This window comes from Moschus berezovskii, chromosome 19 (assembly GCF_049115385.1).
Source record: "Moschus berezovskii isolate FMDL1 chromosome 19, NW_MosBer_1.0, whole genome shotgun sequence".
Classification (NCBI taxonomy): Eukaryota; Metazoa; Chordata; class Mammalia; order Artiodactyla; family Moschidae; genus Moschus; species Moschus berezovskii.
The window spans coordinates 72,663,083-72,680,220 of record NC_142478.1 but is presented as its reverse complement, the minus strand read 5'-3'; the positions used below and the strand labels follow the sequence as shown (position 1 = coordinate 72,680,220).

The 17,138-nt window shown below is 55.5% G+C and overlaps 1 protein-coding gene across 1 annotated transcript; it reads left to right on the top strand.

The window, feature by feature from the left end:
* The first annotated feature begins 2,127 nt into the window (after positions 1–2,127).
* Positions 2,128–16,667, top strand: PES1 (pescadillo ribosomal biogenesis factor 1). The gene is made up of 15 exons (XM_055405252.2): positions 2,128–2,278; positions 5,213–5,292; positions 6,221–6,374; positions 7,465–7,574; positions 9,804–9,975; positions 10,056–10,145; positions 12,111–12,227; positions 12,322–12,396; positions 12,528–12,617; positions 12,761–12,891; positions 13,017–13,142; positions 13,276–13,460; positions 13,905–14,110; positions 14,255–14,416; positions 16,173–16,667. Exons 1-15 carry the CDS (start codon positions 2,255–2,257, stop codon positions 16,254–16,256), a joined length of 1,806 nt encoding a protein of 601 aa, XP_055261227.1. The 5' UTR covers positions 2,128–2,254; the 3' UTR covers positions 16,257–16,667.
* The last annotated feature ends 471 nt before the right edge of the window (positions 16,668–17,138 follow it).

Sequence of the window (17,138 nt, the reverse complement as noted above, 5' to 3'; positions counted from 1 at the left end):
CAGAACTATTTCCAGTAATGAACATAGATACTATTTCCAGTAATGAACATAGATACACTTCAAGGAGGGGAAGTGTAACTCCACAGTTCTTAAGTGTGGGCTGTTTCAAGTGACTGCCTTCCAAAAGTTACAGTATGAAAAGGGGTGGGAGGAAGAGCATCTTTACAGAGGAGAGACCTGACAAGCACTGCCTTGACCAAAGGACCAAAGCCAACACGAACAGCGATAAGTCATGTTGACAGCATACACCCTTGACAGGGTGTAATGAAAACAGCACTTCGCCTCTGTGGTCCTCCTCCAAACCACAGTTTAACCATGAGTTTAAAAAACACAAATTCCAAAGAAGGCACATTCTACAAAATACCTGACCAGGATTCCTCAAAACTGTCAAGGTCATCACAAACAAAGAAGATCTTAGAAACTGTCACAGCCAAGAGGAGCCTAAAAAGAGATGCTGCTGCTGCTGCTGCTAAGTCGCTTCAGTCGTGTCCGACTCTGTGCGACCCCATAGATGGCAGCCCACCAGGCTCTGCTGTCCCTGGGATTCTCCAGTCAAGAACACTGGAGTGGGTTGCCATTTTCTTCTCCAATGCATGAAAGTGAAAAGTGAAAGTGAAGTCGCTCAGTAGTGTCCGACTCTTAGCGACCCCATGGACTGCAGCCCACCAGGCTCTTCCGTCCATGGGATTTTCCAACTGAATGTAACATGATGTCTTGGAATAGAAGGGAAAAAAGGATGATAGGTTAGAAAATAATGAAATCTGAAAAATGTATATTAATAATAAAGTATTGATATTGGTTCATTAATTGTAACAAATATACCATACTGTTAGACATCAATATTAAGAGATTCTATGCTCTCGCTTCTGCTGCTGTCAAGGATCCAGGTTTGGTCCCTGGTCAGGGAACTAACATCCCACAAGTTTAAAATTACAATAACAATAAGAGAAGCTGACTGTGGGGTACATGGGAACTCTTTGTACTATATACTCAATTTTAATGGAAAGCTAAAGCTGTTCCAGGGCTTCGCTGGTGGCTCAGTGGCAAAGAATCCACCTGCCAATGCAGGAGACGCAGGTTCGATCCCTGGGTCAGGAAGATCCCCTGGATGAGAAAATGGCAAGCCACACCAGTGTTCTTGCCTGGGAAATCCCATGGACAGAGGAGCCTGGTGGGCTACAGTCCAAGGGGTTGCAAAAGAGTCAGACACGACTTAGTGACTAGACAACAACAAAGTTGTTCTTAAAAAATAAAGTCTATTTTTTTAAAGAAGGAATTTCTTTAAAATGATCATCTCATCACTTGGGTGGACTTTGCAGGTACTTTTGTTGGTGCTCTCAAATAAGTCACTCCATTGAGGGTCTTCTGGGAGACTAGGTTAAAAGTGAAGCTATTTTACCAGTTGCTCAAAGACTCACTCACATCTTAATTTTAATTGTTCTTAGTAGAAACCAAAATCTTAGTACCATGTTTTTGAAGGTTTATCAAATATCACAGTTGATTGATTTCAATTTTGTCTCAACCAGCCCTTTCATGCTAATTTTATGCTTCATTTTGCAAATTTAAACTGACCTCTACTGGATCCACTTACTTTTATGCCTTGGTCCAAAATAACCCAACTCATATTTGGCAGTTCTGCACTTGGTCCCCAAAGCCCAACTGTTTTCTACCAGGGCTCAGTGACAAGCCAGGATGGCTTTCTTCAATGGTGTATATGTCTCTGCAGTAGATGGCATGACCTGCCCGAGAATTCCAGAGTTCTGCCCAGGCGGCCTCTCAGACAACCGAGACTAGTTCCGACGACGCCCAGCAACCATTACCATAACAACGCAACCCGCTCCCTCACCAAGGAACGCGGTTCCCCTCTGCATCCCAGAAGGCGCTGCGCCGCCTCCAAGCCTTCCGCCCCCTTCCATCCCAACATGCAACGGGGCTCTAAACGTCAAGCGCGCGTCATAAGGATGATTATAAAAATGCCCGAATATCCGCCTTCGCTTAAACATTAAAAATGCCTGTAAGAGGCTCATAGATAGGAAAGAGCCCGAAAGACCAGTCATAGCGATTTTTTTCCAGACGGTTTAGTTGTAAATCTCAGGAGAAATTTTCCATCTTTCCCTAGATTCGCTCAGGCACCTCGTTGGGCAGCCCGCGCAGGCCGGCGGCGTGGGGGCCTCGGGGTCCTACTCGGGGCACGTGTGGAAGGAAGTGGCGGTGTCTGTCCGCGCGGCGCCCGTAGACCATCCAGCGTGGAGCCATGGGGGGCCTGGAGAAGAAGAAGGTGATGGGCGAGAGGCCGGGGCAGGAGGCTGGGGCTCCAACAGGAGGTGGGGGACGGGAGCGATGGAGCCTGGGGATTCCCCGGGCTTGGACCTTCGTGGGTGCAGAAGCGACTGGGATCAACACGACAGGAGACAGCAGCCAGAAGGGATCCAGTGATGGGCCGGGACGGCAGTACTCGCTGTGAAATCTGAAAAAGATAGCTGGGGTAGAGCTGTGAAAGAGGTGAGGTTACCAGGCAAAGCTCCACCCCAAAACAGGCCGAGCTGGAGGACAACTCATTACTGAAAGTGATGAGCCTTATGTAGAGCTCACCGTTTTGTCGAGTTCATCGTCTCTCAGACTACTGACTCCCTTTTATGTTGAATCAGACCTTGATCTAGACATTGGGGATGGAGACATAAACAACCAGATGTGATCCCTGCCTTCCCGGAGCTGTTTCTTGTGGGGAAGTTGGATACTAAACAACCAAATAAAATGGTCACAGACAAGCCTGGCACGGGAAATCTAAGTGCCAAGGTCCTTAGATGGAAAGGGCTTATTGTGTGCAAGAAATCAAACGATATCAGGATGGCCCGGGAATAAGTAAACCAAGGGAAGAGTGGCATCTGGTGAAGTTGGGGTTGAACAGGGACCGGGTCATGCAAGGCTGTCAGGCACAGTGAAGTGAAGTCGCTCAGTCGTGTCCGACTCTTTGCGACCCCGTGGACTGTAGCCTACTACGCTCCTCCGTTCATGGGATTTTCCAGGCGAGAGTACTGGAGTGGGTTGCCATTTCCTTCTCCAGAGGATCTTCCTGACCCAGGGATCGAACCCAGGTCTCCCGCAGTGTAGGCAGACTCTTTACCGTCTGATTCAACAGGGAAGTCACAGTGAGGAAACTGGATTTTCTTCAAAGCGCAATAAGAATCAACTAGAGAGAGAGAACGTGATTCATCTTTCAAGGAGTTGTTTTTGTTGCGGTATGGAGAATCATCTTGCTGGTAGGACTAGATTAGAGAGGGGATGAGGAAGGTATCAGTTCAGTTCAGTTCAGTCGCTCAGTCGTGTCCGACTCTCCGTGACCCCATGAATCACAGCACGCCAGGCCTCCCTGTCTCAGTTGTTTCTTTCAGCTTGAAAGTTTCTACTGATGATTTGTTGTTGTTTGTTTGACTGCACCTGGTCTCAGTTGCAGCTTGAGCAATCTTCTTTATAGGATGTGATATCTCTAGTTGCAGCATGTGAACTGTTAGTTGCTTGTGGGATCTAGTCCCCTGACCAGGGAGCGAACCTGGGCCCCCTGCATTGGGAGCATGGAGCCTTAACCATGGGACCACCCAGGCAGGTCCTGACTGCCAATTTTTTTTGTAACCCAGCAGGCTATTGAGCACCCCAGAAAGTGCTTGCAATTGGAGCCATAAAGATACAAGATATCAAACCTGAGCTTGAGACACAGATGCAGACATGTCAGTGGATTGTGACAATTTTTAAAGCTGTGACATTTAAATGTCACAACCGTTCTGACATTTTGAGCCAGATAACTGTTGTGGGGAGGGCTATGCTATATGTTTGTAGGATGTTTAGCAGCGTTCCTGACCTCTTACCCACTAGGTGCCAGTAGCACCTAACAGCTCCAAGTGCAGAATCCATCCCCCTGTACACCCAGGGAGAAAAGTCACCCCAGTTATCTTTGATTAAATCCTTAAGATTTGAAGGATAAGAATGGTGACAGTGTGGCATAGGGCAGTGGAAAACAATTTTAACAAAAGCAGAAAGTCATCTTTGTGTCCCCAGTATTTGGCATGGGCCTGATCCCCAGTAGACAGGTAATAAATGTCTGAAGGTTACGAATGAAGGCAGGGCATGTTTTGTGACTTTGGGGTTATTCATAACATACCCCTCAGGAGGCTATGGGTTTATCCCTTTACAGCTGGACCTGCCCATGGAGGCCTGTGCTGTCTTAATCCAGCGGGAGACCTCGTTGGGGAAGGATATTCTTGGTTACATTTCATAGAGCTGGTAGAGTGAGCTGCTGCTCTATTGGGATTCAGAGCTGTGATTGTGAGCCAGCATCCAGCACTGCACACATCCAGGTGGTTGCACAAGACCATATGGTTTTTTTGGGCAGGTAGAGACCAGGTCTTTTGTCTTTTATTACCCTCTTAGCATCTAGCTAAACACTTGGAGCATAGTAGAGGTTTTGTGATTGTTTGCTGAATGAATGAATGGTTGGGGAAGGAGAGAGGCTGTGTGACTTAGAGTGTGCATTTTCAACCAGACGGTATCATCTCCAAGGGAACAGGAATTGGTTGGGGGACGTGTTAGATATTACAATGATGTGCGCCCCTCTGAAGGACCACACTACATGAAGAGAGCTGTATATCTATGGTGTTAACATTTTGGGAGGCTGTGCGAGAGGGTGATGAACAAGGGGACGAGGTCTAGCAAGGCCTCCCGTGGTGGAGAGGGTGGTTATAATGAGAAAGAAGTTGAGAACCCTGGCTTAGCGGATGAGGCACTTAGGCTCTGGACCTGGACCTGGGTCTGAATGCAGCCCCAGCTCTTAGAAAGCTGTGTGACCCGGGTGGGTTATTTTTCTGAGCCTGTTTTCCCCCACTTGTGAAATGAGAGTCTTAACGGCACCCACCTCACAGTGTTGTGGGGATTAAATGAAGTAACGTGCACAAGTCAGTAATCATCGTGGTCAATACTGAGAGCTGCTGCCAAGGGCTCGGCGTCGCACCTTACCCACAGCAACCTCACGGTGCGCGCAGCACACAGATGTGTGTGTCCTCCGTGCTGACGGCAGTAAGGACCGTGCAGGCATGCTCCCTCCGCACGGCCTCTTGGCCATGAATCCAGGGCAGTCGTCACCTTTTGCGTGAGGAATGTCCAGAAGTGGCTGTCCGTCACTGCAGCCATTGCTAATGGAGAATTGATTTTCCTCCCCAAGTATGAACGAGGTTCTGCCACCAACTACATCACCCGAAACAAAGCCCGGAAGAAGCTGCAGCTGAGCCTGGCCGACTTCAGGTGAGCAGTAAGACCGTTTTGCCTTCTTATCATTCGAGTGTTCACTGGAGTAGCTCTTCGAATTTCCCTCTTTTCTTTTGCATTCACAACTTGAGTGAGTGGTGTAAGAAGCCTAGCTTTCGACCTGTCTCAGGTTTCAACAGCCCTTTCTCCATCAGCTTAATCATTTCTAGCTTTTGATTTAGAGTGAGAGGCGTGGGACTCTTCCTTCCACTGAAACACTTACGAGGCCATTGTAGGGTCATTTATTGACCTAATATCAATGTTGTGTCCCAGGGAGTAGGAAGGTCCAGGGAGAGGGAGAGAGACTGGGCAGTAGCCAGTCGGGTGGAGCAGTCAGAATACACAGCGTTTATTGGTTAAGTTAATCATCTTAGACCAGTGTGATGTGTGGTGCCCTAAAAGTGATTGAATAGCATCATCAAAGATTACTAATCACAGATCACCATAGCAAATATAATAAAGAGGAAAAAGTTTGAAATATTGTGAGCATTAGCAGAATGTTTCAGAGGCACGAAGTATGCAGATGTTGGGTCCGATAGACTTGCTGAATGCAGGGTTGCTCAAACCTCCAATTTGTTAAAAAGAAAGCTGCATATGTGAAGTGCAGTGAATGAAGCACAGTAAAACAAGGTGTACCTGTGTGCGGCTGAAACACTGATTTCTCAGCAAGGCCTTTCCTGACTCCCCTTGCTGAAAGAGGTGCCTGCAGTTGGCCCCCGTCGATACTCCTGCTAGTCTCCTTTCTGGTGCTTTGGACATTTTGCGTGTGTTTGTCAGGAACTCGTGACGGTCAGGCTCCTGCCTGAGGGTGTGAGCTTTCCCAAGGGCAGGGCTCCTGTGTTCCTTGTTCACTGTGGTTTTCCAGGCCCAGCATGGCCAGTGCTCAGCACGTTTGCTGACAGAAGGAATGGCATTTGTCTTCCAGGCGGCTGTGCATCCTGAAAGGCATTTATCCCCATGAACCCAAACACAAGAAGAAGGTTAACAAGGGCTCCACGGCAGCCCGAACCTTTTACCTCATCAAAGATATCAAGTTCCTCCTCCACGAACCCATTGTCAACAAGTTCCGGGAGTACAAGGTGAGGCTGGGCTCCGGGGCCTGCAGGGGGCCCTTCCCAGCTCTACAGAGACCTGCTAACACTGTTCTTGGGCAGGTTGTTTGATCTCTGTGAGCAAGTCTCTACAAAGGGTGAGGTAATTCTACCTCCAAATTGTGTCGGGGGAACTGACTGAGCTCTTTCTGTGTGGAAATCATTTACACAGAACCTGGCCAATGATTAACACTTTTCTTGTCATACCTTTCCCTTAGTTCTTTTGGGAAAAAGTAAATTAATTGCCTGTGAGGCAAAGATTGTAGTCTTTCAGGGTCTCTTTGGTGTATTTTCTGCCCAAAGAACCCCATCTGATTCAGGTTCTTTCTGAAATTGCTCCCAGGAGATCAGGCTTTTCATTCCGCAAATAGAAACCGTTCAATGCTTAAATGCCATAGGGAAAGTAGAGATCTAATTCTACCAAACGCAAAGAATGGAAAGTAGCCTGCTGGCACCGTAGCCTTCGCCGAGCGCAGGGCCAGGCTGAGGGGTGCAGCTGCTGGTGGCCCTCACAGAGCCCACCGAGGTGCAGCTGGGGTGTGTGGCCCCTCGAGGCACGGTCACTGCTCACGACCACAGTGGAGGGGGCCTCTGAGCATCTGGGGAGCGCAGAGGACAGGCCTGCCCTGAAGTGCTCAGAGGGCGGCAGCTGGTCAGTTAAGAGGACTTTCCAGGGCCACCAATGGCCTCAACTGTGTTTTCTCCTGTGGCCCAGCCCCACATGTGGGCCCATGGCTTGTTTTCACCGACACACAGGCTGGTGTTTCTGGCCTGAACTCCTGGCCCTGACCTGCCTCACTTCTCAGTTGAAAAATGGGGCTGAAAACGTTAAACTTTCTTGTAAACACGTGGAGTCAGCACATCTGAGTGCTTATCCCTGTTCACCCGTCAACAGTGTGGTGGGCTGGGTTGGGTTCACTGCTCCGTGGAGGTGGCCAAGGGGGCAGATGGTGTCAGCAGACAGCCATGGTTGGCTTCTGGAGGCCTTGCAAGTCCCCCCAAAGCCGAGCATCCCTCCCTCACAGAAGGGGTGCCCAGGAGCCTCTAGCCCTGCATCAGCGGTCTCCTCCTCCCCCAGGTGTTCGTCCGGAAGCTGCGGAAGGCCTACGGGAAGAGTGAGTGGAACACAGTGGAGCGTCTGAAGGACAACAAGCCCAACTACAAGCTCGACCACATCGTCAAGGAGCGGTGAGCTGGGGGCTGTGACCCGGCGCTGGGGGTACAGTGGGGAACATAGCCGGGACCCCACCCACAGCGCTGGCCTCCTCTTGGAGGAAGCACACCAGGAAACAACTCCATGTTGTTCTAATGGTTGCAAGTCCACACGAGTGCCATGGGGGATGCTCTCTGTGAAGGGAACCAGAGGACACGTGAGTTACAGGCTGAGGAGGTGTCTGAGGGCAGACCTCTGAGACAGCCAGGGGAAGTGTAGTTCAGGAAGAGCAAACAGCGAGTGCAGAGGCCCTGTGGTGAGAGAGCCAGAGCCCTGGGGGCACGCGGGCGCGCACAGCCATCCTGCAAGTGGGGCTGGACACCTGACGTCAGCCGTTCCTTGCCCATCCTTCTCCATGGTCCCCCTCCGTCACCGACTAAATCGGGGGGATGCTTGGTAGTGTCTGGAGACACTTCCGGTTCTCATGACTAGGATGGCAGGGGGGTCTCCTAGTATTTAGGGGCCACAGACGATTGCTGGGAGAAATATCAATAACCTCAGATATGCAGATGACACTACCCTTATGGCAGAAAGTGAAGAGGAACTCAAAAGCCTCTTGATGAAAGTGAAAGAGGAGAGTGAAAAGGTTGGCTTGAAGCTCAACATTCAGAAAACAAAGATCATGGCATCTGGTCCCATCACTTCATGGGAAATAGATGGAAAAACAGTGGAAACAGTGTCAGACTTTATTTTTTTGGGCTCCAAAATCACTGCAGATGCTGATTGCAGCCATGAAATTAAAAGACGCTTACTCCTTGGAAGGAAAGTTATGACCAACCTTGATAGTATATTAAAAAGCAGAGACATTACTTTGCCAACCAAGGTCCGTCTAGTCAAGGCAATGGTTTTTCCCGTGGTCATGTATGGATGTGAGAGTTGGACTGTGAAGAAAGCTGATCGCCGAAGAATCGATGCTTTTGAACAGTGGTGTTGGAGAAGACTCTTGAGAGTCCCTTGAACTGCAAGGAGATCCAACCAGTCCATTCTAAAGGAGATCAATCCTGGGTGTTCATTGGAAGGACTGATGCTAAAGCTGAAACTGCAATACTTTGGCCACCTCATGCAATAAGTTGACTCACTGGAAAAGACTCTGATGCTGGGAAAGGTTGGGGGCGGGAGGAGAAGGGGACGACGGAGAATGAGATGGCTGGATGGCATCACCGACTCGATGGACATGAGTTTGAGTGTGCTCCGGGAGTTGGTGATGGACAGGGAGGCCTGGCGTGCTGTGATTCATGGGGTCGCGGAGAGTCGGACATGACTGAGCGACTGAACTGAACTGAACTGAACTGATGCTGCCCAGCTCCCTGTGGCACACAGGACAGCCCCCACCGTCCAGAACAACCTGGCCCAAAGTGGCAGCAGTGGTGAGATTCAGAAACCCCGGACTCCCTGAACATCTGTCTTTCTCTTGGGGGCTGTTGGCCCAGGAGCGCTCAGCTCCGGGCCAGATGGACTTGGTCTCGTTAGTCAGGCCAGCCCTGGGCCAGCCAGCTGAGCAGCAGCCCCGGCCCGGGAGCTCCACGGCAGGTAGGTTCTCACCCCAGCCCTGCGGCCGCAAGCTGGGCAGCCCAAAAACAGCTCCTGCTCCAAGCGGGTCCTCCGCTAACAGAGCTGGCGAGTGTGACATGGCTGTCCTGTGGAAGGGATGAAAAGAAAAAGGTGCACAAGGAAAAAGCTGGGTTCATGGCCCACCAGGTGGCAGTGTGGCGGCGCTCCCGCTCTGCGTCACCCCCTCAGCCGTTGCTCAGGAATGAATGGCTGGCGGTGTTTCTAGGAAGGGCTCGGTGGTTGGGGTGGTCTGTGAGCTGGAGAGCGAGGGGACTTGGCAACATCCGAGGGGCTGACCGAGGCTCGGGTCTCTGAACGCGGAAGCCAAGCGCTTCTCCTGTTGTCTGGCGAGAGGCCCCCGCAGGCCTTTCCTCTGTCTCGGGCTGTGTCTGAAGGCCCGGCCGCGCCTCCTGACCCTTCGGAGCTAAGCGGGCTCCTCCGGTTCCGCGGTTCCTCCCAAGGCCGGGAAAGCTGGTGCTGCCAGCCCCCGGGGCGTGGCCCGGCTCCCCGTCCAGGAGACGGTGGTGGCCTGGCCGGGCCTGGCGCGGGGAATGGGGCCTCTGGGGTGGCTGACAGGTGGGGGCAGCGGGGCTGGAGGCCCCCGGGAGCCCAGGCGGAGCCGCCTCGTGAGCACCACCCCGCCGGCCACGCAGGTACCCCACATTCGTCGACGCGCTGCGGGACCTGGACGATGCACTGTCCATGTGCTTCCTCTTCTCCACCTTCCCGCGGACCGGCAAGTGCCACGTGCACACCATCCAGCTGTGCCGCCGGCTGGCCGTGGAGTTCATGCACTACGTCATCGCCGCCCGCGCCCTGCGCAAGGTGAGCCCGGCGCCCGGCGGGGCCCGCCCCCGTCGCCGCGCCGCCCGTAGCCTCACGCCGCCGTCCCCGCCCCTCCGCAGGTCTTCCTGTCCATCAAAGGCATCTACTACCAGGCCGAGGTGCTGGGCCAGCCGATCGTGTGGATCACACCCTACACCTTCTCCCACGACGTGAGTGTGTCCCCGGGGAGGGGTCGTGTGAGGCCGTGGCTCCCTCTCCGGTTCCTAGACAGAGATGAGGGGGTGGGCGGGGAGGATATCGCCCTGTCCTGCAGAACCAGCTGGGGTCCCTGAGTGCCGGCCGGGTGTGGTAGCAAAGGTGGGGGGAGTGTGTGGTAACAGGAGCCTGAGCCAGCCTGGCTGCCGTGCCTGCTGGCTGGTTGGCCTCGGACACGTTCCCCATCTCTGTGCCGCGTTTAATAAGGGGCCTGCACCTCTAAGCCTTTGTCATGAAGATTTGAGGGAGAAGAGCTCTCACAGTGCCTGGTCCTCAGAGGTCGGGGAAAGAAGAGTGAGCAGCGGCCGGGCGCCACCTGTGTGCACGGCCTTATGCAGAGCCCAGCCTGCCTCCGACCCGCGGGGTCCTCACTCTGCTCTCTTTTAGACTGGGGGGGTTTGGGGTAGGATCCATGAGGGGAAATGCTGACTTGGCCTCCCAATGGGGGTTGTTGGCCCCACAGGGGATCACACCTGATTTCTTGTGTGGTGGGCCAGCATTGGGCCCGCTTCCTCCTGACGCCCTGGGTGGAAACTGCTGCCTTCAGCAGAGACCTGGCTAGATGGCGGGTTTGCTGGCCAGGGAGCGGGTGTTCCAGCGTGAGCTCATAGTCGGGGTCCGCTGGGCCCCTCCCTGCTCCTTAATCTGGGCTGGGCTGGGGAGCCGCCGGCCGGAATCCCTCTGAGGCCTGGCAGTGGGGATCGGCGGCAGCCTCTGTGGGTGAGAGGTGCTTGGCCCCCAGCAGCCCCTGTGTCTGCTCCAGGGCCGGCGTGTGTGAGTCTGTGCTCTTTGCTGTTTATGCCCTGCCCAGTCCTTCCTCTCCCCTGTCCTTCCTGCCCACCCGCCCTCCTTCCCCAGCCCTCCCTCTCCTTCCTGCTCTCTGATGTCCCACCCCCACGCTGCTCAGACTGGCCTTTGTCTGTCCCATGGGGGTGAATAGGGCCCTATGGTGGCTGGCCTCCACACAGCTGGCACTGGGGGCACGGGGAAGGGCACGGGCCGCCCCTTCCTCCTTCCTCTCTGGCCAGCTCATTGCTGCTGCCTCCTCCCAGCAGGAGGATGGGGGACCCGGGCTGGGTCAGAGCTGGGGCCCCCCCCACCCCGCTGCACAGCCAGTGCTGGGCTCCCAGCAGCAGGACCCAGGCAGGTAGTGGGGTTCAGGGGGCTGCTGGGCTGTGGGGGAGTTGCTGCTCACCTGCTCCCAGGCCTCTGGAAGGACCGAGGTATCATTGGGGGGACAGGTGGGACTGTGCTATGTGTTTTTGCCCAGGCAGGCAACATTTCTCAAGAGCAGCCTGAGACTGGGCCAGGCAGCCACCTGGCCTGTCCCGGGTCCTTGGGCTGTGCCTTTGGTTAGGGCCTGAGGCAGGGTCGTTAGATTCTGAGTATTGGTCCCAAGGGTTCCGCCAGGGCTTGTGGGTGCAGTGTGCCATCCGCCCACTGCCCCAACTGCCCCATCCAGGCAGGTGGGCTTTTCCAGGGCCACCTTGCCCAACTGGGCCCCCAGGTGCTTGTGGGCTAGCCCCAGATAAGACAGTAACTGAAAATTGTGAGCTGGGCAGTGGAGCAGGCGTGAGCGGCCTCTCCGGGGACGGAAGTCTGACCTGCAGAGTGAGGGGGTGGTGGGCACCAGCCAGTCCTGGGCACCTTGTGACAAAGGCTTCCCTTTTCTCACCACTAGCGGGGATCTGGCTCTGGCCTCCGGGACTGCCCTTGGGACCCTTGTCCAGAAACTGACTGGCACCCAGGATGGTCCTGGGTGGCTACCCGCTGGACTCTTCCCAAGGGGCCGAGCTCGAGCTCTGAAGGCAGGTGGCCCCGAGGGCCCTCCTGGTCCCCGGGCAGCCAGAGCCCCCGCCCGGGTGGTTGTCCGTGTGCTCCCTGCACTGACACTGCCTCCACGCCTGCTGTGTCCGCAGCACCCGACAGATGTGGACTACAGGGTCATGGCCACGTTTACTGAGTTCTACACCACCCTGCTGGGCTTCGTCAACTTCCGCCTCTACCAGTCTCTCAACCTGCACTACCCGCCCAAGGTAGGCCGTGCCCACGCCTTCCCGCCTCTCTGCCCGCAGGGGTTGGGAGCCGGGGCCTCCCCTTTCTCTGACCACCCCCTACCCCGCCTCCTAGCTCGAGAGTCAGGGCCACACAGAAGCGAAGACCAGCGAGGACGCCTATGCGCTGGACTCCGAGAGCTCTCTGGAGGTGAGAGGGGCTTCCAGTGCTGGCCCTGCGTCCCCCAGAACCCAAGCCCACTGACGGCCATCCCAGAGCGGCCAGTGCTCCCCCTCCCCCGCCTGCGAGCAGCGTCTCTACAGCCCCGCTTCTTTCCGCAGAAACTGGCCGCCCTCAGTGCCAGTCTGGCCCGCGTGGTGGTGCCCACGGTGGAGGAGGAAGCCGAGGTGGACGAGTTTCCTGCTGATGGGGTGAGCACCGCGCGGCCTTCTGGAGGCGGGCCGGGGGCCCTGAGGGGTTTAGGAGGAAGCTGGGGAGGGGCTCGTCTCCAGCCTCTGCCTCCCGTGGGGGTGCGGGCGGGCCCGACGGTGTGAGCAGCCCCTCCTCTCGGCAGGAGATGGCGGCGCAGGAGGAGGCCCGCAGGAAGGAGCTGGAGGCTCAGGAAAAGCACAGGAAGCTCTTTGAGGGCCTGAAGTTCTTCCTGAACCGCGAGGTGCCCCGCGAGGCCCTGGCCTTCGTCATCAGGTGGGGGCCTGATCGCACCGGCCGGGTCCTGCCCTGCACCGGGGATCCTGGGGGAGCGAACAGGTGTGTCCTGGGAGGGTGAGCTTGTGCCTGAGGACCCTCGTGGGCTCCCCCTGTGCCTGTAGGAGTTTTGGGGGACTCGTGTCCTGGGACAAATCTCTGTGCATCGGGGCCACCTATGACGTCACAGACCCTGGCATCACACACCAGATTGTCGACCGGCCTGGGCAGCAGACCCCAGTCATCGGCAGGTAGGCCCCCGAGGCCCTCTTCTTCCTCCACGTGTTTGGGTTTCTGGGGGCGGAGGTCTGTGTCCAGGGCCCTGCCGATGCAGTCAGGACCTCAGGGGCCCCGTGACTGTTCTCCGCTCTTTCCCTGCGCCAGGTACTACGTGCAGCCCCAGTGGGTGTTTGACTCAGTGAATGCCCGGCTCCTCCTCCCCGTGGCAGACTACTTCCCCGGGGTGCAGCTGCCCCCACACCTCTCGCCCTTCGTGACAGAGACGGAAGGCGACTATGTGCCCCCAGAGAAACTGAAGCTACTGGCCCTGCAGCGGGGCGAGCACCCAGGTGTGTGGAGGAAGCTGGACCAGGCGGGCTGGGCGGGCTCCTCCAGGCCGGCCTCGGCTCCCGGGGCTCAGCTGACCACTTCCCTGATTGGCTACGGAGGTGGCACTTTCCAGAGAACTGGGCAGTCAGTGGGGACACAAAGCCTTGTAAGCCCTCCTTGGCGTAACATGGCTTATGAGGAGGAAATGTTTGTGTCCTGGAGTCTCGTGTCATTTGATGTCCAGGGTAACTGAGCAGAATGGTCTGGAAGTTTCCGTGGGAGGCAGCAGAGCTGAGGGGTGGGGGGCCTGGAGTTCGCTCTGAAGGCAGCTGGGCCTGGGGGAAGGCGCCAGGGGGCCATGGCTGAGCCAGCTCTGCTCTGCCCCTGGAAGGTCTGTATGGGGGTTCTTAAACCGCAAGGGGAAGAGCAGACCCCCAGGGTTCAGAATTCTTGGTTCTTTGTAGGAAACTTGAATGAATCTGAGGAGGAGGAGGAAGACGATGAAGGTGATGGCAAGGAAGAGGGAGAAAAAGAAGAGGAGGAGGAAGACATGGAGGCTGATTCGGAGAAGGAGGAAGAGGCCCGGCTGACCGCCCTGGAGGAGCAGAGGCTGGAGGGGAAGACGGAGGCCCGGCTGACCGCCCCGGAGGAGCAGAGGCTGGAGGGGAAGGTACTGGGGCGTGGACCAGGGTCTCAGCCTGGGAAGTGGCTCCCCCCGCAGCCGTCTTGGTGCCAGAAGGGCAGGAGCCAGAGGGGGCTGGGGGTGGAGTGTGGGGTCAGCCTGTCCCCAGCAGTGTCCTCCCTGTGTCCCCAGAAGCCCAGGGTGATGGCTGGCACAGTGAAGCTGGAGGACAAGCAGCGGCTGGCCCAGGAGGAGGAGAGCGAGGCCAAGCGCCTGGCCATCATGATGATGAAGAAGCGGGAGAAGTACCTCTACAACAAGATCATGTTCGGCAAGAGGCGCAAAATCCGCGAGGTGAGTCTCCCTGCGCCGTCCCCCCACAACCTGAGGCTCCAGATGGGGCCTCACAGCTGAGCTTCCAGGCCTGTTGGCTCTCCTGCGCAGACTCCGGGCCAAAAAACAATTTTTAGGAGAGTACTGTGTACACGAGAACTTGAATGGATGGGAAGGGGGCTCACACCTCATTGCCCTTGAGGGGATCTGTCGTGACAGCCCCCCGGTTTTCTTTTGTGCGTGTAATAACACACAGTGTTATTTGGGGGGCATCATGCTACACAACCTGGAGGAGGGCACGGCAACCCCCTCCAGTCCTCTTGCCTGGAGAATCCCATGGACAGAGGAGCCTGGTGGGCTACATTTCATGGGGTCACAGAAAGTCGGACACGACTGAGCGACTCAGCGCGCATACGTGCGCTATACATAAAGCACTTCGCTTTATTGCACTTCACAGATGCGCTAATCGCTAAAAACGGGTTTATGGCAGCTCTATGTGGAGCAAGTCTGTTTAGCACCATTTTCCCAGCCTTTTCTCGTTTCATGACTCTTTGTCACCAGTGACGTTGGTAATTCTCACAGTATTTCAGACTTTTTCATTGTTATTATTTTTTGTAGTAATGTGTGATTAGTATTCTTTGATGTTACCATCAGTAAGAGACTAAGGCTCGGGTGATGGGTAGTGTTTCTCAGCAGTGAAGTCTTCTTTAATGAGTGTGTATGGACGGTGTTTGTAGACACGACACTGCTACACAGTATTTCACAGACAACAGCACAGCACAAACAGAACTGTTCTGTGCACTGGGAAACCAAACCGTTCTTGGGACTCCCCTTATTGTGCTGCTGCTGCTGCTGCTAAGTCACTTCAGTCGTGTCCGACTCTGTGTGACCCCATAGATGGCAGCCCATCAGGCTCCCCTGTCCCTGGGACTCTCCAGGCAAGAACACTGGAGTGGGCCGCCATTTCCTTCTCCAATGTGTGAAAGTGAAAAGGGAAAGTGAAGTTGCTCAGTCATGTCTGACTCGTAGCGACCCCATGGACTGCAGCTTACCAGGCTCCTCCGTCCATGGGATTTTCTAGGCAAGAGTACTGGCGTGGCTTGCCATTGGCTTCTCCTTATTGTAATGCTTGCTTTTTTGGGATGGTGGGTGGACTCACACCCGCAGTATCTCCAAGGTCTGCCTAAAGATCATTCTGTTGTGTTTGTCATTTAGTGTGAGTTGTCCATGGCGTCACACAGTGCCTGCTGTATGTCATACAGTCCCTGCTGACAGGATTAGACTGTCTCCCTTTTCTAGTCATTCTCAGAAAACACTCGAGCACCTCTCTGCCTTACTTCCAAGTATCTCTCTGCAGGGTAAATTCTTAGGTGTGTAATTGCCAGGTGGAAAGGCCTGCCTGTTTTGGAAATAGATTATGCCAAATGGCCCAGGCAAAAGACTGCTCCAGGCCAACCCCTCCAGCAGCTCCTGGTGAAGGTTTGAAAGGCCCCAGCTTCGCCAGGCGAAGCGGGTCAATGGGGCAGTGGCCTCCAGCCCCGGGAGCCTGCGGTCCTCCTCAGTTGCTGATGGCCTGTGAAGTAACAGAGTCCTAAAGGCAGAGTGGCTCCTCAGCCGAGGCTCTTTGGATTGGGTTGCTTTTTCCCTGTGGCAATTTGTCCGTTAGCTTTTCTGGAAGCTCTGCTTTTAAGAGGTGGCCTTGAGTGGGAGAGGGGGGAGTCCCCTTCCCACCCTCCTCCCACCCATCCCAGCTTCCTTCTCCCCTCTCTCCTCGCAGGCCAGCAAACTGGCGGAGAAGCGGAAAGCCCACGACGAGGCTGTGAGATCGCAGAAGAAGGCCAAGAAGGTGCGGGCGCTGTGAGCAGCAGCGGCTTCTCAGGCGAGGCCAGCTCGCAGCAGCGGGACTGGGCGCCGGCGCCGGAGGGCCCGGGCTGCCAACGGACCTGGACCCCTTGTTGCCAGCCGCTCTTCCCGCTCTGCCGGCCCTGGCCTCCACTCACACTCTCTGGCTGGGCCCACGGGCAGCCCCGGCCTCCCTTGGATGGCACTCCCAGCGGGTGGCTGCGCAGAGGAGAGGCTTCTGTGCCTGGCCAGACGTCAGGCTCCCAGGAGCCAAGTGACGCGGGATGGGGGTGGGGGGCCCGACCTGCCCCTCCCTGACTGCTCCCATTCACCCTGGCTTTCCGCACCTCCTCCCCCACACTCGGTTGGCCCTGTGTGTGATGGGCAGAGAGTGGGTAAGCGATTGTTAATAAACAGCTGGAGTTTTGCAGCCCATTGAGTCCTGTGTTCACAAGCTTTCCTGGGGTTGGAGATGGGCCACCTTGTACCGTGTGCTCCAGGGTACACTGCTGAGGGCCGGGCTCCAGCTCTCAGTTCTCACTAAGAGGGGCCGGTCACTGCCCAGACCCCTCTGGATATCCATGGACCCCACATTCCAGCCTGGAGACCTTTCCTCTGTGAAACGCTTCCTCACGTGTAAGCTGAGAGTGGTAATCCTGGCGCCTTTGTCCCAGGCGTGTGCGGTGGGTTCAGTGACAACGTTTTAGAGACTCACTAGTATCAGATGTCTGGTAGGCAAAGCGCTCAGCGAACACCCAGCATGACTGTCATTTCCTGCTGGAGTCTGCCCCGGAGGTGAAAGCCAGCGTCTCAGCATCTGTCGGGCCTGAGTGGAGGGACCACGGCTTTACCTGGCGGGCTTGTGGGCAGAGCTGCCGGGGACCCCCAGTGTGGCTCTGCC

Coding starts and splice junctions, on each gene's coding strand:
- PES1 (XM_055405252.2), top strand. CDS start 2,255: ATGGGGGGCCTGGAGAAGAAGAAG. Junction 5,293..6,220: donor CTGAGCCTGGCCGACTTCAG/GTGAGCAGTAAG, acceptor TTTGTCTTCCAG/GCGGCTGTGCATCCTGAAAG. Junction 12,397..12,527: donor ACTCCGAGAGCTCTCTGGAG/GTGAGAGGGGCT, acceptor TTCTTTCCGCAG/AAACTGGCCGCCCTCAGTGC.